This window comes from Silurus aristotelis, assembly GCF_946808225.1.
Source record: "Silurus aristotelis genome assembly, chromosome: 25".
Taxonomy (NCBI): domain Eukaryota; kingdom Metazoa; phylum Chordata; class Actinopteri; order Siluriformes; family Siluridae; genus Silurus; species Silurus aristotelis.
In genome coordinates, this window is record NC_139598.1 from 5,343,690 (window position 1) to 5,367,092 (window position 23,403).

Genomic DNA, 23,403 nt, shown 5'->3' on the forward strand with positions numbered 1-23,403 from the left:
ATATTTTCCTAAAATGTAGTGAAGTACACAGAAGAATAAAAAAGAAAGGTGCTTTATACTTGTCAAATGTACATTGCAGCACAGTGAAAATCTTTTTTAGTATATCCCAGAAGCTGGGGTCAGAGTGCAGGGTCCGCCATTACACAGTGCCCCTGGAGCACCACTTTTATTGTCCACAACTGCTTTCTTGTCCAGCCTCATGACAACCCTACCACCTTTACAGTAATTGACACCCCGCTATGTCTTCTTCTTCTTTTTTCGGCTTCTCCCATTAGGGGTCGCCACAGCAGATCATCCGTCTCCATACCCCCCTGTCCTCTACATCTGCCTCTTTCAAACCAACTACCGGCATGTCTTCCCTCACCAAATCCATTAACCTCCTCCTTGGCCTTACTCTTTTCCTGCTATGTGTAATTCCTTAAATAATTCCTAAATACCATTTAGTAAGAAACATGTACAGTACACCCCATCAGCTCTCAGATCTCACATCCCAGAAGTGATCCATCACACAAATAAAGAAGTATACACAGAGGACATGAGGGTGTGTACCAGTTCACAAATCAATGTTTTTTTTATTAATTTAAACACAATCAAATAATAATGTCCAAAAAAAATCATCTGTACATTTTTTTTCCATACACAACAGATATTTGTGTGTTCACGACGAGGCCCACGTCAATGTTTTTCCAGTTTGCATTATGATTGCAATATTTATTATAGTAAAAAAGCTTACTGTATAAAACATCTCCCATCTAATATGACCATGAACTAGCAGCAATATGTGTTACCTGGTGGGTGGTGGAGGGGGTAAGAGATTTAGTTAATGGGCAAAGTGTAACAGGGGCATGAAAGGAGGGTTGGATTTGAGTTTTGTTGGTGTTAAAGGAGTGGAATTGGGGATGGGTGGAGGGTGAAAGTCAAGAATTGAGGTGGGATAGAGGGTAAAGGGGTAGGATTGAGGTGGGATGGCAATAAAGGAGTAGATTAAATAAACAGATTTTAGATGGGGGATGCGGCAAATTTAGGTTTTGGTAGTGTTAAAGTGGTAGAATTGAGATGGGGTGGATGGTAAAGTGGTAGAATTGAAATGGGATGGAGGTGAAGGGGTAGATTTATTGGAAAGAAATTATATTTGGAATGGGGCAGGTTAAGGTTTTAGTAGTGTGAAATAAATAGAATTAGGAAGGAGTAGAGGGTAAATTGGTAGAATTGAGCTGGGAGAAGGTGAAGAGCTAGAATAAATGGACAGATTTTTTTATGGATGTATGGGGCAGATTTGGGGTTGGGTAGTGTTAAATGGGTAGAATTAAGGTGGGGTGGAGGATAAAGGGTTAGAACTGATGTGAGGGGAGGGTAGAAGTGAGGTGGAACAGTAGTGTAGTAGTAGTAGTAGGTGGACAGTAACGGAGACGATCATGGTGTGGTGTGGGAAAAGGGTTGATGAAACTGGCAGAATATATATGAAAGAGAAAATGGGGCAAATTTAGGTTTGGTATTGTTAAAGCGGTAGAATGGAGGTAGGATGGGTGGGAAAGTATTAAGGTTGGGTGGGTGTGTATGGGTTGATTTAATGAGCTGATATTAGATAGAAGTGTAGATTTGGGGCTAAAGGAGTGTATTTTCGATCGGGACCGGAGTGGAAGGGGTAGGTTGTAGAGAGGGATAGGGTAGAAGGGGCAGTAGAACACTTCACCTGCAGGAATGAAGCAACACTGACGACGGAGCAGATACCGGTCAGAAACTCACACACAAGATTCAATTCCTGCTAAAGAAATTCACAGTCGGTAACGCGGGTGTGTTCTTGACCCCTTCGCGTCATTGTGTGTGTTTGTGTGTGTGTGTGTGTGTGTGTGTGTGTGTGTGTGTGTGTGTGTGTGTGTGTAGTGGCTTTCTTACAGTCTTTAGAGCATTAAAGTTTCCCAAGTCCACAGTCTTATTTAACTAAGCACTATGAAGAATTTCTACAGCGACATCATTTCCGAGAAAAAAAAAATCTAAATGAAAAAGACTACTTCATACAAAAAAATTACACGTAATGTACAAGAGTTTCTGCTTTAGTGCCAGTACAAAATATAACAAAACCTTGAAATATCGTGGAGTAGGTTTGAGGCCTAAATGCCTTTTTTTTTTTTTTTTTATGTACACACAAAGTACACGCGCTTACCTCACAACTTGACATTCGCTTTGAACATTGCGATGTGTGTAATCCCATAAATATGTGTAATTATTATTATTTTTTTCCAGATAAAATGCTACTGAGGTTCTGTGAATAAATACAGAAACTTTGACCAGCGAGGGAGGAAAAAAAAAAACGAATCATCAATAAATCCGTAAACAAAATACGAAATTATTGACACTTGACATCCATGCTTTTGGTCATGACAATGTTTTTTTTTTTAATCTTTAACATTAAGCAACACTTGTAGGCCCTGCACACTTTTTTTTTTGCGTGTGGTGTGTGTGTGTGTGTGTGTGTGTGTGTGTGTGTGCACTCCTGCCTTAGTGTACTTCCATGAACGAAAGAAAAAAAAGCACTGAACTGTAGCTAATGTAAAGCAAGGAGGAATAGTCCAGTGATTAAAAATATACACACGCCAAAAAAAACTGAAAAACAAAAAAACCCGCCATATTCTGTACACGTTTGATTGTCTGAGCAAATGCAGGATAAAGTCTGTCGTTTGTTTTCCTTAAATTATTAGAAAATCCTTTTTTTCTCCTTCTCCATAAATGTCTTCTCAGAAATCTAGGTACTCTATTTGCATGGCGAGAAACAACTTGAAAAAAACAGGGCTAGAGGTCTCTCGCAGGAAGCTGGCGGATCTCGAACAAAGTCTCCGGTTTAGATAAATTAGAAGCGTAAGATATCCGGCGTAGTGGATTCGAGAAACGAGAAGAGTTGAAATTATTCTGAAGCTCAGAGGAGTCTCGGTGAGAGCCGGAAAAAAAAGCGACGTCGGTAGATCTTTCCTCACAGGTGTGAACCCTTGCAGAGTTTAAGAACAAAAAAAAATCTGTAAAACATTCTGACGGCTTTTTTTCTTTACACAGAAAAGGAAGCCGAGTCAATTCACAGTAACCCGCAGCGTCGTAAAAAAAATCGCAGTCCTTCCGTTCGAGCGCTCGTTCCACCGAGGGCCGAGACGAATTCAGGGTTAAGACGAGGTACGGGCCGATTTCCATTCGCGTGTTGATGTCCTTTTTGTTTTCTTTTCCTCCGTTTAAGTGTGTTAACGTTCTGAGGGTCGGCCCGTGCTGAGGAGAAAATGCAGAGGTGAGGACGTCACAGTGCTACAAGTACTCCAGATCCAGCGCGTGATGAAGAGCCATGAGGTCCGAATGACTGGAGATCCTCCAGAAGGGCATGTTGTGCTAAAGAAAGAAAAAAAAAGAGAGGGAAAAATGCATGAGCATTTTACTAAGGAAAAAAAAAGTTTACAATCAATTCATACACTTGACTCTCGACTTGGTCAGTAAGAGCTGATTTATTTTCTATAGCAGCAGCATTGAGAGAATTCCTTAATAGGTTTCTATAGCAACAACTCACAACTTTACAGGGACTTATAATTAACAGGGACAAACAAGATCTCTTCATCATGACATCTGTTAGTGGGTGGGTATATTAGGCAGCAAGTGAACATTTTGTCTTCAAAGTTATTGTGTTGGAAGCAGGAAGATTTGGGCGGCAATGGCTCATTGATGCATGTAAGGAGTAAAGGTTGGCCCATGTAGTTCAATCCAGCAGACAAGCTACTGTAGCTCAAATTGCTGAAGAAGTTAACTGCTGGTAATGCTCGACAGGTCTGGACTGTTTTCGCAGCAAAAGGGAGACCAAAACAATATTAGGCAGGTGGTCATAATGTTACGCCTGATCGGTCTATACAGAAGGGGTCTCCAGTCAGCACATTTCCAAGGAATCTTTGGGACTTGTCAGCTAGTCATATTACAACATCAATGGTAACTATAAAGAGACAAAAAGCATTTTTCTGATCGGTAGCTAGTAAACATGTATTTTATGCAACATAAATAGATAGACAGATTTATTTTTTATCAAAAAATAAATCTCCAAATTTTATATTTGGACAGCTAACGAATGAAATTTAGGCTAGCTATTTCAATCAGCTAGCTTCAACAAAAGTATTGGGATATTCAACTATTCTAGCTATATGTGATTATAAGATTCATATGCTTTTTGAACATCCCATTCCACAATTATTCCCTATTTGCTGTTACAATAACTTTCACTCGTTTGGGAAGATGCTTCACTAGATTTTGGAGTGTGCTTCTCAAGATTTGTGCTCATTAAGCTACGTGTTAGTAAAGTCAGGTTCTGATGTAGGTGAGGTCAGGAGGCCTGAAGTGCAATTTTTTTTTAACAGGGTTGAGGTCAGCACTCTATGGCAGGCCACTTTAGATCTACCACTCCAACCCAACCCATGTAAACCATATCTTCATGGAGCTTGCTTTGTGCACAGGTGCATTGTCATGCTGGAACAGGTTTGGGTCTCCTTGTTCAAATAAAAAGAAAAAATGTTTTAATGCTACTGCATACAAAGGCTTTACAATTGTGGGCTTCCAGCTTTGCAGAACCAGTTTGAGGAAGAACCACATTTAGCTGGAGAAGGTTGGTGTCCAAAAAACAAAAAGCAGCAAAAATCTTAAGTGTGAAGCTGTTTAAGTTAAGCTTGAAATGTATTTAAAGTGTTTTGGTGCAATTAAGAAGTAAGAATTTTGCCAAATTTTCCTTTTATTATGTATTTATAGCTGCATTTCTTTTATTTAAAGGCTTTAAACATATAATTTGTAATGTAAAGAATTGACAACATTTCTTGCACTCTCAATGACTTTTTCCTTTTTTTTTTTTAAATCAAGTCCTACTGGGAAAAGGAATATGAATGTACTGTACGGCCCGAACTACCCTGAACACAGCGTTGCGAATGAGGCTTTGTTCTCCGAGAGACTCTGGGAGAAATATGAGTCTGCGAGAATGAAAGAAGCTTGTCAGGAGTCTTCAGTGCTTCCATTACTGCCTCTTATCAACAGTAGAGATTCTCTCAGGCATATGTTCCGCTTAGAGGAGCTTGCACTGACCCTTAAAAGACTTTTTTTCGTTCTTTCTTTCTTTTTTTTGTTTTGTTTTGTAAATTCTCTTTTGCTTTTAAGTTTTTAAAAGGCGGAGATGCTATCTCCTTCACCTTAGCTGGGATATTAGGCAGCGCGGGACTGTTTTGGGAATTATTTAAGTGAACAAAAGAAGGAAAAAACAAACAACAAAACTCTTGACATCCTTCTATTAGTCTCACACTGTTCTGATTGCAAATAGAGATTCTTTTTCACTGAATCACAACAGACAAACAACTAGAGGGGGAGAAAAAAAAAGACAATGCCGTGTTAACACATTCCTCGCATCTCGAATCGACAACATGCAACTGAATACTTGGCAGGATATAATGAAGCAGAGTGTCAACATGCAGCTTCACCTTCTGGATCTGTTTCTTAGCTGTCATGATAATGTGTTTGTTTCCCCCAGGTAATTAATTAGCTAATGAATATCTTCGTCTTTTGCGGTTTTATGGTCAGAGCATCGAGTTCTACATGAAAAAAAAGCTTGGCAGAAACTCGGTGCACAAAAGGGCTTTTAGACAGTCAGCAGGTAACATAAATCCTTCAAATCCTCCTTTGAACAGAGCAGACGAGAACAAGTACAAGACCCGGCTGCTACTGCGCCGTGTCGTACAACACATCAAAAGGCTCTGGCAGCCGAGCCGTTCCCTAGTCTTCAACCCGCAGCAAGAGAAGAAAAAAAAAACATCCCACATTTCATCAAACAAAGCTGTAAGCTTCTTTAACGCATGCTCTGTTTATGGGCCGCTCTCTCGCTCATGCCTGAAAGGACTTGTCTAGCGTTACATGCATTCATGCTGCATCAGCTCAGCTCGGCAATGTGTAATTATGCCATCTCGCCCCCTTTTTACACTCGAGCTGTCAGTGCTGATCCAATTGTGGAAGCTATTTTCTCCTTGCGCCAGTGGGATTTTGGGGAATAAATGGACGAAAGTGAAAGATGGAAGAGGGGTGGGGTCGAGTAAAGGCTTTCTCGTTTACCTTTTTGGAGCTCTGCTCCTCTTCGACTCCGTCGCCCACCACCACATAAACAACTTTCCTCCCGAACCTTTGAATTACTCGCTCGAAGCAGCTCTCTTTGCCTGCGGAAGAGGAACAGAAACAAGTTTTAGTGCTTCCAAACGCGTCTGAGAGCCAGCCCTTTTTGTAGAGAGCTCTCTAAATACGCAATAAGTTACACAAAATTACCCAGTGTAAACACTTAGCTGTAGCTTGGGGGATTCGATAAGATCAATGCCCAGATAAAAGGCCTGAAAAGCATTAAGTGTGTCTTTCTCCTCCCTAAACCTGGGACAAATGGAGTTTAACGAGCTAAATCAGCCTCGCATGCTAATGCCAGAGTTTAGGGAGGCATGCAGACCCTGCAACCAGAACCGTCTCTGCTCTGGGATGGCCTAAAAAAACCCATGGACTCCATGCCTAGAGTTTATTTTGCATTTGAAGAAGCGGAGGCAGGAATGAAGGGGGTGGGGGGGACGGGGAAAAAATGTCCGTGTGGAATGACATAAATTTGCCGAAGTGGTTTCATATGCAGGCCCCCAAAAAAAAAAAAAAAAAGAAAAAAAAAACAGAGGCCCAGCTCCAAGAAAATAATCCTAGCCTGATTAGGCCTTTTCCTTAGAAACCGACTTCAAACCTCTCGTGTGTCCGCCCCCTTCTGCAGCCTAAACCAATCCTGCTCTTCCGTCTCCTGGTGTTTACACATAATAACATAATATCGTGATTGTTCGGCTCACAGGAAGCCGCAGGTAGAGGAGCGATCACTCACCTATTTTCGTAGCGCTATAAATATTCTCGATCGGAAATACTATTCCCAGTCCATAGAGCAGCACTTTTGCGAGGGCAGGGATGAGCTGCGTAGTGGTCACTAAAATGTTCACGCAATTTGACCTGGAATTGGAGCAGAAAAAAAAACATTTTTCAAAAACACTGGCTAATCTGGTCATCATTAAGTGACTCTATAACTGTTTCCAAACAATATAAAGTCCTAAATTTGGGAACGTATAGCTTGGTAGTGTTCCGTGATTTTTTTTCTTTATATTTATGTATTTGCATTTCAAATAATTTTACCTTACCTTGAGTGGATTAATGTTAGTGCTTTCAGTGCCAGTGTTAACCAGGAATCTGTCAAAGCTTCAATTTCTGCTCTCAGTTGCAGCCAGGCCTCCCTTTTGGCTGGACCCAGCAGTCCTGAAAAAACAGCAGAAAGCTTTGTTTGAGTTGGCCCGTTTTTGCAAACAACTCGAGAAATTTGCAAAATTTAGCCCCCACCCAATTTTGATGCTCAGTGGAAAAAAAAAAACTTTTGAGTGTTTTTGTTGATACACATTTTCATTCCCTTCTTTTCCCCTCCTTGCAACCAAGCAATTTGCGAAGCTTTTTTTTATTGCAGAATTACCTCCGACGTTGTTTTTGTAGGTGGTGTAAATTTCTTTTACTCGTCTGTAGCGGAAGGCCAGTTTTCTCATCCAGTCCACTCCTCCCCTCACGCCAGTCGCCAAGCACAGGTTGGCACTGGTGGCCGCAGCATGGAAGCCATCTGTACTGAAGTTGTACGTGCTATAAAATAGACACAAATTTGTTTCAGATTGGGTTGAGAACGCACAAAATGCACAAATGTAGTCTATCGGTCTAGACGATATTTGATGTCTGAAAAAACTAGACCTTTTTTTTCAATATATAAGCTCTGTACATAGACATACATAGTCCTTTTGGATCTTCTGATCAGAATACTAGCTTTACCTCAGATCTTGACCGTTGTCATCGGAGGACACGTCGTCAATGTGGACTTGATCACACTCCTAAAAAAAAAAAAAAAAAAAAAGAAGACAGTCCGAATTAAAGTAGGCCGATTTTGATTAATGGCTTGCACGTGTGAAACTGGGTGCGATTTGGCAGCTCGAATCCATGCAAAGTGAGTAATGTCAACAACTGTGGAATTCTCATTTTGAAGCCTAGAGCTCAGGGCGGAAAGCAGAAAATCATGGCACAAAACCACTTCCAGGCTCAAACCCAGTCCCCTTCGACCCCCCTGTCCACCCCACCTGCTCGATCTTAATACAAATAAACACAGTCATCAGGGGACTGAGGGTGTAGCCACTAGAACTAGAGGGAAGAGCTTAATGCTTTTTTCATCTATTGCTAGATAAACATCAGCGCCGACGACATTGGTGGGGCTTTGAAAACACACAGCAAAGCTGCCGGCATTTGCCACGTATCTACTCGTCGAGTTCTTCTTGGCTGCGATAATGATTGCTGCTTTATACGTGCTATGCTAGTCTCTGAGTGGTGTCTGGCTTCTGCATTAGGTGCAATGTTTGTCGGGACAGCGGGATGAGACTGGATTAGAAATAACAAGCCCAATGCAATCAAAGGAAACGATCCACCAATACCTGGATATTAATTAACAATATACATTGGCAAGCTTCTTTATTGATTTAACCAGGATGAGCAACAGATAAAAAAAAATAGGTGCATGATGTGGTCACCTGATCATGTTTGCGATTAGATGAGCAAATTGAACTTATGTATCTTATGTCATAAACCTATAATCGAAGTTTGATAAGGATAATAGCACAGGCATTGTTTCAGGCCAGTGCTTAAAATGCAATCTGCAGGATAACCGGTGCATCCGAGCTCCTTTTGTTTTCTTGGAGAGGCCGTCGAGTTCCTCAGCTCCCAAACTGACTCTAACACAAACCAGACTTTCTGCTAAATGTAACCTACTAGAAAAATTGAACCTGATGCTAACCGCCAATGAAATTATGACCTCTGATTGCTGCCGAGCCACACACCAGCATGGCCTGAGGCGATTTTTTTGTAAAGAGTGCAGACCGAAAATCTGTTATTAGTTTTCCATTTATAGGAGTCCCCAAACCCCCTACACCCCCACCACCCACCACCATCCACACGACCAAACCCACCCACCCACTCACCCATTGCTGCACTTGAATGTTTGGGAGTTGTGCCTGGACCATAGGATCCAACACATTTCAGATGGCTTGGAAAAACTGGATTGCAACAATCAGCCGCATTAGAGGATGAAAATTGAGACACTAAAATAAATATGTGCACTAAATTGAGGCCAAGCTGACTTTTATATTCTTGTTCGGAGTTTGATAATGACCTATTTCAGCCGATCAGCAGAATGTGAACAGTTTATGATTATTTTTGTTGGAGGTTCGTAAATTCCTTTTTCCTATTTTCCCCCTTTATTTTCAATTAAGTTCTATTTGTTAAGACACTGAAGAACACATGAACCAAAGGACTTCCTTGTTTAAACTCAATCCAAACCTGGCCAAATGCTGATGTTACGGCATTCCTGGCTAATGCTAGAGCAGGCAAAGGGTAAAAAGAGGGCTTTGGACCGTAAACCTTTTTTATTTTATTGGTTCCCCTCTGAACAAATTTTTCATCTCCCTGGATTTGTGGGGGGGCGACGCGCCGAGAAACTCAAACCATCTGTTCTCTAACAGAATTAAAATCTTGACCCCGAGAACCTTTTGCTCTAATGCAGGCCTTCTCTCCCAGCGAGTCTCCAGATCCAAAGAGGAAAAGACTTTGACCCAGTGCCCTTCTGCTCCTCTCTAGGGCTCTGTGGACTCCGATAAAGGGGAGGAGGGACAACGGGTAGATGGAGGGAGCGAGGGAGCGACGGAGGGAGGGGGTGACCTCACATGGAGACTTCCGAAGCATTATGGGTCCAGAAGATGGACTGCCTAGTGGAGCTGCTCGAGCTGTTTGTGTAATCTGTTTCAGCAATGGATCCTTAATACTCTCCAAAGTACCAATTTGTCATTGGGAGAAGCAGCAGCTTTAGACAGGCAAAAATCATTAACGCGGGTGGGAGAATGATGTCTAGAAAAAGAGCTAGAAATAAGATGATGATAACTTTAAAACAGGCTTCATCTGAGGCCCAAATTAGGAAAATAAAATGTATATTAGTATTTTTAGAAATAATATATAAAATTTTATATGAAGTTGAAGTCACTGCATGCTTACGCTTCCTGTTTTATTTATTTACAGTACAAGTACACACAATTAAATGTTGCACTGCAGACTGGCAGGCCTCCACAAGATGCAAAAAAAAAAGGACAGAGAAAAGAAGCCAAGAAAAAAACGAAGCAACCTCCGATAATCACCACGAGCAGCGGGATTTCCCATAAACCAGTCGACTGCTGAGTGTCTTACAGAAACTCACGAGACTCATTATTCGTCCTTCACATGCACTCGTAAACACTGTTAAGCCTAAATGAGCAGGAATGAATGAGCGGTAAGTGCTTTAACAGGCCGTGGTGCATATTTAGCACTGAAGCAGAGCCACGGGAACACACACACACGTTAACATTTTAATAACTCTTCAGAGCATAGGCAGTAGTAATTCATATTTTTGTATTAATAATATACCAATTAAAATTATATTAGTTGACATTATACTAGTTGCAACATCAACCACACTATATGGACAAGGGTTTTGGGACACCTAAAATATGTTCTTCTTCCCCGAACTGTTCAAGATTAAGGCACACACTTGTATGGGATGTCTTTAAATGTGATAGTAGGAAATTTTCCCTTTACTTGAACTTGCCAAACGTGTTCCAGCATGACAATGTCACTGCGCACAATCTAGCTCTATTAATAAATGGTTTACATGGTTTGGAGTGAAAGTTTTTTAAATGGCTCACGATAGAGATCTGACATAAAGCCTATTGAATACATTTGGGATGAATTGGAACGCTGAGTTCAAATCAGATCTCTAAAACCACACTCCAAAATGTCTGTTATGTAAAACTGCAATCCACCTTCGCTTTCATTTAATAACATAACAAATAAACAAATTCCCAGACATAACAATTACCTCAGTGGGAAGGTATCATAAAAAACTAGCATTAGGAGAAATAAATGAATATATTTAAAATGTATGATTTTGTAACACTAAAATTTGGGACTTGTTCTCAAACTAACTAAAAAATCCACAAGAATGCTTAGCAGTGCTACCTTTAGAGAAGTGGCTAGGATTAGCTATATTTTGTGGAAACCTGACCATAAGACAAGTATGTGTTTTTTGAACATCCCATTTCACATGAAGTCCCTTTTTGCTGTTATAATAAGTCTCACTATTCTGGGAAGATGCTCCAATAGAATTTGGAGTGTGCTTGTGGAGATTCGTGCTCATTCATGGGTGTTTTTAAAGTCAGGTACCGGTGTGGGTGAGGTGAGGAGGCCTGGGGTGTTCAGTAGGGTTGAGGTCAGAGCTCTATAGCAGGCCATTTAAGATCTTTCATTCCAATCCATATAAGCTAGATCTTCATGGAGCTCACTATGTGCACATGTGCATTGTCATGCTGGAACAAGTTAAGGTCTTCTAGTTCAATTAAAGGGCATGACACTAAATCTAAGGGCGTACTACACAACTCCTGTAACAGTTTTGGGAATAACCACATATCGCTGAAAAAGTCCCAATAGTTTTGTCCATACAGTATTATTTACTAAACCGCCTTAAAAAAAGCTGAAATTGGATAATGTAGATTGCATCTGAGAAAGCAAAGACAATAAAAGTGCAAATGGAATCACTGCTCTTGCCCTGTCCTCGGCTCTTCCTTCTCTAAGCAGCGATCTTCACAAACTACATCACCATTTAACTCGCTCCACATGTTCCTACTGTACACCGTACAAAGATCCTCCTCTACGGCCCATACGTAATTACTTCCTAAGCAAACAATTTGTCTTTCTGTTTAATTCATCACCCCCTCCCCCATCTTGTTCTTTCCTTTTTTTTTAAGCATTTGGCCGGCCTTGTCCTAACAGACAGAGACGACGTAATGAAAATGCACATGCTTGAAACAAAACTTTAAAATAAACACATAAAAAATCACCTTCTAACAGTTTCTCATCCACTGTTTTTTTTTATCTCTCTTTCAGGTCAGCCTCTGCGAAAGCTTTTTTTTTCTTTCACAGTGGCTATCAGAGGCTCCTTTGTTCCTCTGTCGTCTGTCATTAAGCAATCAGGCCGATTCTTCCTGTTGGCCAGAGGAAGGACTTTTGCTACTGACGGCTCAGAGGAGAGCTGCAGTACGTCAAAAAGAGCAGAAAATGATTATTTCAAACTACAAAAACCTGGCTTTTCCCTTTCGCCCTAAAAACATCCGTCTTGCATTACTCTTGCTGGCTTGCCTCCTTCTCTCCTTTTTTATTTTCTTCCCCATACAGGAGGAAAAGGACCCCAAACCAGACAAGAGTCTCAACTGAAGCCGCTGATGCTTATGACTTATGTAAACACTAACTTGTGACACATATCTTTCTTTCTTTCTTTCTTTCTTTCTTTCTTTCTTTCTTTCTTTCTTTCTTTCTTTCTTTCTTTCTTTCTTTCTTTCTTTCTTTCTTTCTTTCTTTCTTTCTTTCTTTCTTTCTTTCTTTCTTTCTTTCTTTCTTTCTTTCTTTCTTTCTTTGTACATTTTATGTTGTTTTTCCTATAGACTCCGATTCTCAATGGATTATGATTTATAGTTAAACCAATTGTTCCTGCATATCTGAGGGACATAATAATGGGAACAAGAAGTAGAAGAATTTCATTATAAAGCACATTAATTCATATTCTGATTTATATATTTGTATAATTCATATACTGTTTAGATTCTGAGCTTTTTTTTTTTTTTAATGAAAATATTTTTTTTTTATTCTTTATTCTCTATTCAGTCTCAGATTTCAAGCCTGATTCTCTCCACAATTTCCCATTGTCTAATATACACTCATGGACCTGAAGCAGCGTTAGCTTTTGCTTCTGGCTCATCTTCTGGATCTGTCTCTCTGCCTCAGGTGAGCGAGCTGAGTAACAAAAGAGCAGTGTGAGCGATTACGCCCGTCATCACGGCATTCCTCCGGGTCTACAAGCTCGGGCCCCATGTGAAAAAGCCTGAGCCACGGTTCGCAGGTTCTCAATGCCGCTACTCCATTCGCAAAGTCTGTCATCTCTAAAGGGGGGGTGTGGAAGGGGGGGGTCGTGACCCCGAAATTTAGCTTCACCAACCCATCACCCCACCCACTCCAAGTGCTGTTAGGGCAAAAGGAGTAAAAGAGGGAGGGAGAGAAGGAGGGAGGGCAAGAGCGAGAAAGAGCGAGACAGCTTACCTGTGGGTCAGATACAGGATATAAAGAACAAAGGAAGTTCTTCAGACCCACTTCATTCCAATCCACAATTCGTGCTTGAATAGTTGTGGAATTTAAACACACACGGGCACGTATACACAAAACATCTCATTGGAAACACGGGTATCATGAGTGTTTTTTTTCTTCTTCTTCATACTAACCAACTAAAGAGAAAAAAACCTTATGCCCACTCCTTCAAATTCAATATCTGATCTTTTTTTTTACCTACAATTTAAATGACAAGCAAAAAAATTTATTTATTTAGCCTCTCACACAGAAGCAGGAGTTTGATAGAGCACCTGGATAATACACACTCAAGATGTGGATTTTCATATCGCCATTATATGACGGATTTGTTAGCAATGTTTTCTCATCGACCTTGCAGTGTTATCCAGCTGTGATGATGTGGTACGGGTATTGTATTGTGTGTGTGTGTGTGTGTGTGTGTGTGTGTGTGTGTGTGTGTGTGAGTGTGAGTGTGTGTGTGTGTGTGTGTGTGTGTGTGTGTGTGTGTGTGTGTGTGTGTGTGTGTGTGTGTGTGTGTAAATGGGAAAAGGGGGGCATGTTGAGAGAAGATAGACAGGGCCGCCTTTTGAAGGCTCTACTTTCTCTCTTTAGTCCTTCCAACAGACCCATGAGGGCTGCCATGTCTAGACACAAAAAACACACATTAAAATCCGCAGAGTCAAATCCAGCGCCTAAACACACACACACACACACACACACACACACACACACACACACACACACACATACACACACACACACACACACACACACACACGGTGAGTGCAGGGAAAGTTATGATAATGACTTATTTCACTTTCAAAAGAGTTGCTCCTCTATTTTGATAAGCTCGAAAGACTTTGTGGAATTATGGGAGAACAATAGGATGCAGCACAGGTCACGCAGAGTTTCGACTAAAGAAACCACAGCAATGCCTCGAACCCGAACCCGTCTTCTGAATATTGAGCAGTTCAACTATATAGGAGCTGCATCTAGAAGTTGCAGTAAAAATTATTTAATAGTCCATATAGCTAAGGGCAAAAAATAAATAATAATTTAAATGCTATATTATTGTACATTAATAATCATATTATAAATGCTAATTATATAAGTGTTTTTGCAAAATATTTTATATATAAAAATATATATATAAAATATATATATATATATATATATATATATATATATATATATATATATATATATATATATATATATATATATATATATATATACAGTACAGACCAAAAGTTTGGACACACCTTCTCATTTAAAGAGTTTTCTTTATTTTCATGACTATGAAAATTGTAGAGTCACACTGAAGGCATCAAAACTATGAATTAACACATGTGGAATTATATACATAACAAAAAAGTGTGAAACAACTGAAAATATTTCATATTGTAGGTTCTTCAAAGTAGCCACCTTTTGCTTAGATTACTGCTTTGCACACTCTTGGCATTCTCTTGATGCCTACTTTGAAGAACCTACAATATGACACATTTTCAGTTCACTTTTTTGTTATGTATATAATTCCAGGTTCTTCAAATATATATAATATATATACAGTACAGACCAAAAGTTTGGACACACAAGGTGTGTACTTTTGGTCTGTACTGTATATACATACATTCATACATGAATAATCGTCATCATAATCATCATCATCATCATCATTTAGCAAATACTGCAGATCTCGACTGTTGTGTTACAATGAAAGAGTCATAGCTTTGCCATGTCATCACTATCTTCCTCTGTGCATGTGTATGTGTGTGAGTGTGTGTGTGTGTCTGGGTGTGTGTGAGTGAGCATGTCTCTAATTTAAACCATGCCCAGCTCGGGCAGGGAACTCCGTCCTACAGGCGGTCTTATCTTATTTTTACCCACTAACTTTTCCCTGCAGAGAGTGAGCAGAGCAGTATAGATGCACACTTAACATCTTCTAACACACACACACACACACACACACACACACACACACACACACACACACACACACACACACACACACACAACACACACACTCAAACACACCGAGTGGAATGCTTTCATCCCAACACACACTTTGCTTCACTCTCAGACACTTCATCCGACACTGCAGGTGATTTGTAGAGGAGCAGACGTTTGGAAGGTGTGAGATCTTGTTGCTTTTAGTGTAATGTGCGACTGGGATACAATGATGTGGCCTGATAATAGAAATAATAAATAAATAAATAAATAAATAAATAAATAAATAAATAAATAAATAAATAAATAAATAAAGCATATAAAAGGTGATAGAGACACGCAAATACATAAAACGAACACAAACCCATAGCTCATAGTTTCATTGTTATTTATATTATTGTCTATTTGTCTCATGTAATGATATGTTCATTAAGAAAAAATCAGTTAAACAAAAGTAAATAATATGTATGTACATTAATTATTTAGATAGCAAATCTCGCAATACTATTAATTAGTACAATTGATTAAATAATTTGTTTGTTTGCTTATCTATTAGTTTTTTCATATATGTATTTAAATAATTAATTTGGGCTTTATATATCAATTTCTTTTACAAAAAAAGAAGAAAAAAAAAACAGCACATCTAATCAATACCCAGATCATATTGCTGATGAGTGTTTTATGGATTTGTCCTGTCTTTGTAAAATATTAATAATTAAGTGGATCAGTTTCTCTGCACAATTTATTATCATATAGCCGAGAGGGACATTAATGCTTATTCTGTTGATCAATATGCCGTGGGTTTGTGTTTATTCAGTGGCTTGTATGTGTGTGTGTGTGTGTGTGTGTGTGTGTGTGTGTGTGTGTGTGTGTGTGTGTGTGTGTGTGTGTGCGTGTGTGTGTGTGTGTGTGTGCGTGTGCGTGTATGTGTGTGTGTAACTGATCCCTGCTGAGTAGCTCGGCATGACCTCTTTCTTTTTTATTCCAATCCTCTGCATTGTCACTTTAAGATTAGCCTCACACACACACACACACACACACACACACACACACACACACACACACACACACACACACACACACATACACACATACACAAATGCAAAATTGGGACTGCAGGAGACAAAATTAAGCAGATTATATTGTCTATATAATTGTTGTCTATTGTCTATATATTGTCAATACAAAACATTTTATATTCACCAGAGTCACATGTTAACAAAAAAAAAAAACATCTAAAAAGTCATAAAACTGTATTAGTTAATAATTATTACATTCTATAATCTGCTGCACATTCTTAATACTTTGGTTATTCTGAGTAACACGCACGCACGTGAGTGTGTGTGGTGTGCGATAGCAGCGGGGTTTCCCTTTATGGCTCTGACTAAATTAGATATAGCATATGCATTTCGAAAGAGCCATAAATACAGAGCTGCTGTGGTGTTGTTTACACTGATCGAGTCTGTTCGCTTGTGTTTAGATGAATTCCTTAACCTAAAAAAATAATACAACTTTTCCGCAGTGTTCGCCTTTTAAAAAAAATAAAAACTGTGTCAAAAAAACGTAAGTGCGCGCATGGCTACTTCTGCTGTCAGATTGGGTTTGTGGCGAATCTGTCCTCATGCTGTTCTAGTTTTGAAGTATTAAGAGAGAGCATACATGGCTTTGGAGGCATCAAAAACGAGCCTTAATAACTCCTTCAGTGAAATAAAGCACAGCGGCCGAATGCGACCATGCGTTTTTATAAGAGGCTCCAACGCTCGAGCTGCCAGTTCGTCCATAGGCAACATGAAACAGAAAAAATCGAAATACGGGACAGATGTTGAGGCCACACTGAAGCTGTTTTGTCACTGCCTCAATTTTTTCTGACTTTTCAGTAAAAGACGGCCGAGTCTTGTAAATCGGAGCACACTTCAGTCGATCCGATGTGGCCAAACATACGGGAATATTTAACAGCCAATTGCCGCCCATTAACTTTGATCGCAGGACTGTGACTTGGGCTGTCTTGTGCAGCACAAACATTTTCTTTCTACCCACTCTCTTTTTTTCCCTCCTTGTCCGAAAAGGTCGGTGACTAATGAAACTTGGCAGCTCACTTCACACTTAAGTATCAAACAAAACATTTCCTCTCTTGCAGGGTCAGACGCGAGCAGGACGTGAAGGGAAAGCTTGTGGGTCAGCGGTGTCGGATTATAGAGAGAGAGGGAGAGAAAAAGAGAGAGAGAGCGACAGAAATAGGGTTTGGTTGGTTTGGCTTGGGGCAAGTCTTCAGTGAGAAATAAGGAATGACATTTTGAACAAGAAATGGGCATTGTGCAACGTGTTAATCTGCGCTCCTGCAATTAGCGTGAGTAGATAATCGCTTACGCGCTTCCAGCCCTACTACGATGCTGTTCAGCGAGCATGGGGGCAACACTGAACTCCAGAATTTGTTTCAAATCTTTTCCATTAAAGTAAAAAAAAAACTACCTCATAGATATCTGAAAAAGAAAACACCCTAAACAAACATTTTATTACTTTCGCTAGCTAGCTTCTGTCTGCATCATTCAAATGGCATCAAACAGATCACTTTTAAGGTCATTTGCAACTATGCGCTGAGGTAAACATTTCTAATTGAATGTTGTTGTTGCTCCATTTATATTTAGATTCATAATATTAATTTCATATTGTTCATTTATCTCTCATTATTGATATCTATCATATATAAGAGCCTACCAACCTGTGCATATACAAAAGTTTACACCGCTAAGAATGCACTTATTGTTAGATGCTAACTGTATTTTGTTGACATTGAAAATAAAGTTGATTCTAATGTAATCTAAACGAATCAAATTTTTAACATCTTAATGCTAAGTAGAATTGCTATTTTTAGTTAAGCAGATAGTTTCCTTAGCAAAATACCAACATGTCTGTGGAAAAACATTAATATTTTGACAGTTATGTCTTGTCTACACGCTCACTGTGTTCTTTCATTGTCCGAAAAACAGTCGAAAGTCTCATGCTAGCTCATCAACTTGTTCATCTTAGTTGTTACCCTTATTGTTTATCTTATAATCAGGGTCTGTATCTGCCCTGTTGTGAAGCAACAGTGGGACCCTGAACAACTCAAAAATGTTTAGCTTTCCATGTTGAATGGCTACAACTTTCCTAGGTATATATATATATATATATATATATATATATATATATATATATATATATATATATATATATATATATATACACACACACAATGCACTGCATTTTAAGTCTAAGGGTCTGAAAGAATTTGGATGTAGGCTAACACTCTGACCATGCTACCAACAGGAAGCAAATTTGGCCCATCCAGCCTAAGTTTTACCCCTCACTGGGTAAAGCAGACAGACACCCATGCAGTAATTGCCCCTGGGGGCAGATTTTACACCGATCTGCATGAATCAGGAGAATGGGGGTCGCCCTGAACCATGACCATGAGAGGCGGATAGCATCGCAGCATGACACTTAGACACTCACAGCACATAGAGAAACACTAGACACTGACAAATTGCCCTGGTTGGAGGGGGTGGGTGGGGAGAAGGGGGCAAAGTGTAAGGGGAGTCTGACAGGACATGTAAAATTCATGGTGTCCCACGGGCTCTCAGGTCATACATTAAGGCTCAGGAACTTTTCTGCCATGAAGCGCTTGTTGCTGCTAAGCTTCATAATGTAACTTAGACACTGTGTTGTGACTGATCTTGTGTGCATGTTCATAATGCCTCGTGCTCATAATGTAATCTATACAGTCTGCGTTGACTTATCTTCAATCTCGGGATTGGGCTTTACAATGTTATGGTAAAGCGAATATGCTAACATTAGCGCAGAATTAGGAGGAGTTTGGGGAGGTAAGCAAAAATGAGCTGCAATTTTCCTCTCACAAAATTGCACTTGCTTGTAATGTAACATAAACACAGGGTTGCCAGGGTTTACACCAAATCCAGCTGGTTTTGGAACGAGGTTGCGGGTGGAAACAGCAAGTCTGCTTGTGACGTTTTCTGAACCAATAAGATAGCTGGTTGGCTATAAGCAGTAGCTGCTTTAGATCGAAATCCAGTCATAATATAACTTTTACTTCAGAACTAGGTTTTATATAATAGGGTGAGAAAAACATGCTAACAATATGGAAGAAAGGTTTCTGTTCAGAAGCCAACAACATTTCTTTTCTGGCACAGAAAGGCAACTGAGGTGGTTCCATTCTACCATTTGACCAAGTTGAAGCACATTTCATCCAAACATGCCAAATAAAAATTCCAAACACAACCATTTTTTCAAAGGAGCCAGGAGTAGTTCTGTATATCCACACCACATCTTTCACTCCTCACACAGGCTTGATCTGAATGCTCTTGTTACAGATATACAAACAAATACAAAATTCTACAAAATGGAAACAGTTGAGCACTTACTTCTAAGTCATTGAAGAATAAATGTGTGTCTGCTAAATTGAAAATCATCTCTTCCATTCGAAGTCCCAAAGACACGGACGTCGGCGGATCCTGAAAAAAATGAAATTATTAATTAGGATTGATCAAAATATCATACAGGAGTCTTTTGCACGTCAGAGCACACAATAAGCTTAGCATTTTGAGTGCATATATGAAACCGTAGCTGATAGATTCAAATAAATAGAAACAAAATGTGGTATGAAGTCTATAAATATAAACTGATGTTGTATTGAGTACATATATGGAAATCTTTTGGTCACATAAAGTCTGTGATGATATGGAAATTCATGTAACAAAATGTAATATGTAATAAAATGTAATATGTAATGTAAATGTAATAAAAATTAATTACATTGAATTGAATGTGCTGCGTTGAGTGTATAAATCACAATATAGGTGTCGCATCTAGTAAATATAAAGAGATATATTTGCCATATGTATTTCATATAAACAAATAATTTTGCTGCATCTAGTACATATACGGAAATGTGTTGAATTCAATAGTAGTATTAAGCCCATAAATTAACATTTATGTCATATTGAGTTCATATACAGAAATGTTTTTTGCTACATCAAGTCTACATATGAATGGCATCTATATATAGACTTATATACACTGTATATAAATGTATGGTGTTAAATCCATAAATGGAAACATTGGCATGGCATGTCACACAAAAAATTTTCTTTTTATGAAATTGTGAAAATTCGTAACAATAAGTACATATACGAAAAAAGTAGTGGCCATTATATGATAAATCTTCAAGTCCATATATAATAAAAGTGTTTATTTTCTAAAAAGCAAATCAACTAGATTTATATAATAAATTTCCTTATTTCATATATGGAATTAGAAGTAGCCTTGAACTGACATGTCTTTAGCTCCACATACTGCATTGTGCTGAGTATTTTATGCCATTAAAATTTCACTGCTTCCAGATCTGCTACAAAAACAGCCTCCACTCATACTTGATATTTGGTAGAAAACTGTCAGAAGGTGTCATATGCTGTTCAGCACTGATATGGAGTTTGTATTAAAATCATATATTACTAGGTGCATCCCTTGTTAACATGATTGCTGTTTTGCTATGGCTTTGAATGTAAAAACTGTAAAAGTGCACTAAGGTGAGTATGAATTCATTGTCGTATCAAAAATGCATGATTCTACACATTCTTTTATTTTTTACACCATCCATCATTTTCATACAACGAAACCTCATTTTAATGACACCTATATTTAGAATCCACATCGAACAAGACCCAGATTAAATGAAATAAAGTTGAATGGATGAATTCTGGGAAAGATGGAAAGAAGGTATTTTTTCCCTTTTTTTTTTTGATTACTGGTCTTTTTTTCCCCTTTTTTAAAAATAAGTAAGGTTTACAGTATAAACGTTATACTTCAAAATATTTCATTAATATTATTACAAAATATAGCACATTAATTCAGTATTACTTTCGCTGGTCTATTTTTGTCTTTTTGACTACTTTTGTCCATTTTACTTCTCCTTGACTCCAGTTTTGCATTTTTGCTATTTTTGCTCTTGTTTCCGTATCATTCTGTAATTCATTATTCATAAACATCCAGTTTATTTGCTTTATTTGAGTGAATTCTACAAACTTGGAGCACCGAAGACGTTACAAATCTTATTAAATGCGGATTCAGACAATAGTCAATCACTTCCTTTTAAACTTGTTTTTCTTTTTCTTTTTTTTTTTTTGTAAATGTCATTCACTCAGGGCTTCGTGTTCCTAATCTCTAAGCTCTTTATTAAAAGAGAGAGAGTCAGAGAGGAGCAGGTGAAGGAGAGGATTTGTTCCTGTATGTATGTGTGTGTGAAAGAGAGAGAGAGAGGGAGAGAGAGAGAGAGAGAGAGAGAGAGAGAGAGAAAGAGGGAGAGAGAGAGAGTGTGTGTGTTTTTAGCAGTGAGGATTAAATGTAAACCCACCTGAAGAATCACCTGAGCTTTTCCCCTGATTGCGTGTCACACTCAACAATGAAAATAATTTAAACGCAGAGAAACCACACACAGCGTCAGGTCTGCATTTCTTTTTCATTAATTAAGTATGTCCAGGAAGTGTTTTTTTATTTTTTTATTTATTAAAAAATTCTATAATCTGGCAAATGTTTAAATCATCATAAAGAACACTATATGGACAAAAGCATTTTCCAGCCATATGTGTTTTTTCCACAAAACTGGAGCACAGAGTCGTATAGGATTTCTTTGGATAATGTGGCATAAAATTTTCCCTTCATGTGAACTATGAGACCCAAACCTGTTCCAGCATGGCAATGCCTCTGTGCACAAAGCCAGCTCCAGGAAGACATGGTTTATATAAGCTGGGTTGGAGTGAAAGATCTTGAGTGGGTTGCTATAGAGCCCTGACCTCAACCCTGTTGAACACTTTTGAGATGAATGTGAACACTGACTCACCTCACCTACATCAGAAGCTGACTTTACTAACACCCTCAAAGCTGAACAAGCACAAATCTCCACAAGCGATCTTCCCAGAAGTTCCCGGAAGTTATGTGAACTTAATATGGAATGGGAACTTTTGTCCATATAGTATGTATATTAAAAGATTTTCGGGGGAAAAAAATGATAGAAGGTCAAAACAACATATTCAGCACTGGGATGTTTATGAATCCAACACAATTTCCATACTTTATTAAATTTGCTTTGTACCCGCTTCCTAAGATCTATATTAGAACCATGTTGTGAAATTAGGAGCATTCTAGGAAAATACAAGCTTTGTGTTTGGTTAAATAAAAGTAATTCCTGGTATTTGACCTTAATTTTTAATGTTGAAGTTTCAAAAACGTTTGAGAAGATTGAAAAGTTTGTTAAAATTTTTGTCCAAAAAGTCCACTAAAAAGTCAGACCTTTCACTTTAAACCATCTGTTAACCCGTGTCACTCGTGCTTTCCGACACGAACTGCGTACACCCAGTATAATATTGAAATCTATCAGGATCCACCAACACTGCTATAATGTCTATTTATGAGCCGGCTACTCATCGCCCTCATTACACACGCCTGCATTTTGCATCCGACAGTTAATAAAAACGAGTTTGGCGCTGAGAGGAATGTAAAGTGCATTTCTGCGGCATGGCGAATCCTCTCCAATTAAATCGAGACAATCATTCAGCAGGAGGAGTTAAGAATACAAGGAGGCCAAAAGGTCAAAAGGCTCTGCTCCTGTCAGTGCTCCACCTGTTTTTACCAATCAGCCATCATCAGCAGGATGCCAAATCCACCCCAGCCCCCCTTTCGACACCACTGCGCACACACACACACACACACACACACACACACACACACACACACACACACACACACACACACACACACACACACACACATAGAGGCACACCCTAAAACCCTGATGGTCACACAGCTGGTCTCAGCCATCAGCTTTATGGAAGTGAGCTGCCTTTATGCCAATTAGGATAACTGATAAGCACAGCAGTGCACTTTTCCAATACAGCTCTATTTATAGTGTGCGTTCAACATGAGGGGGAAAATATACAGTTTCTTTTCCTTTCTGCTCTCATACTAGTTCTGTTATGACTTCAGAACCAAATAATTACAGCCAACTCCAGAATTCTTTAACATTCAGGATTTCAGAATCTTTCATACACATTCGGTGACAAAAAACATTTCTGTTTATCATACATCACTGTTTTAACTCATCTCGTTGTATTGCTCAGAACAATTTATGGAGAT

At 39.0% G+C, this 23,403-nt stretch overlaps 1 protein-coding gene across 15 annotated transcripts in view; it reads right to left on the minus strand.

The window, feature by feature from the left end:
• Positions 1-541: 541 nt before the first annotated feature.
• eya1 (EYA transcriptional coactivator and phosphatase 1) overlaps positions 542-23,403 on the minus strand; it is a 51,184-nt gene continuing 28,322 nt past the window's right edge. For all 15 annotated transcript variants that reach the window (XM_083530276.1, XM_083530272.1, XM_083530279.1 and 12 more), the window contains 7 exons: positions 19,638-19,727; positions 7,864-7,922; positions 7,520-7,680; positions 7,197-7,311; positions 6,890-7,011; positions 6,103-6,203; positions 542-3,369 (listed from right to left, as the gene is read on the minus strand). In XM_083530276.1, the coding sequence (XP_083386402.1) occupies positions 3,289-3,369; positions 6,103-6,203; positions 6,890-7,011; positions 7,197-7,311; positions 7,520-7,680; positions 7,864-7,922; positions 19,638-19,727 (729 nt within the window). In that variant the 3' untranslated portion in view covers positions 542-3,288. The remainder of the gene's footprint in view (positions 3,370-6,102; positions 6,204-6,889; positions 7,012-7,196; positions 7,312-7,519; positions 7,681-7,863; positions 7,923-19,637; positions 19,728-23,403) is intronic.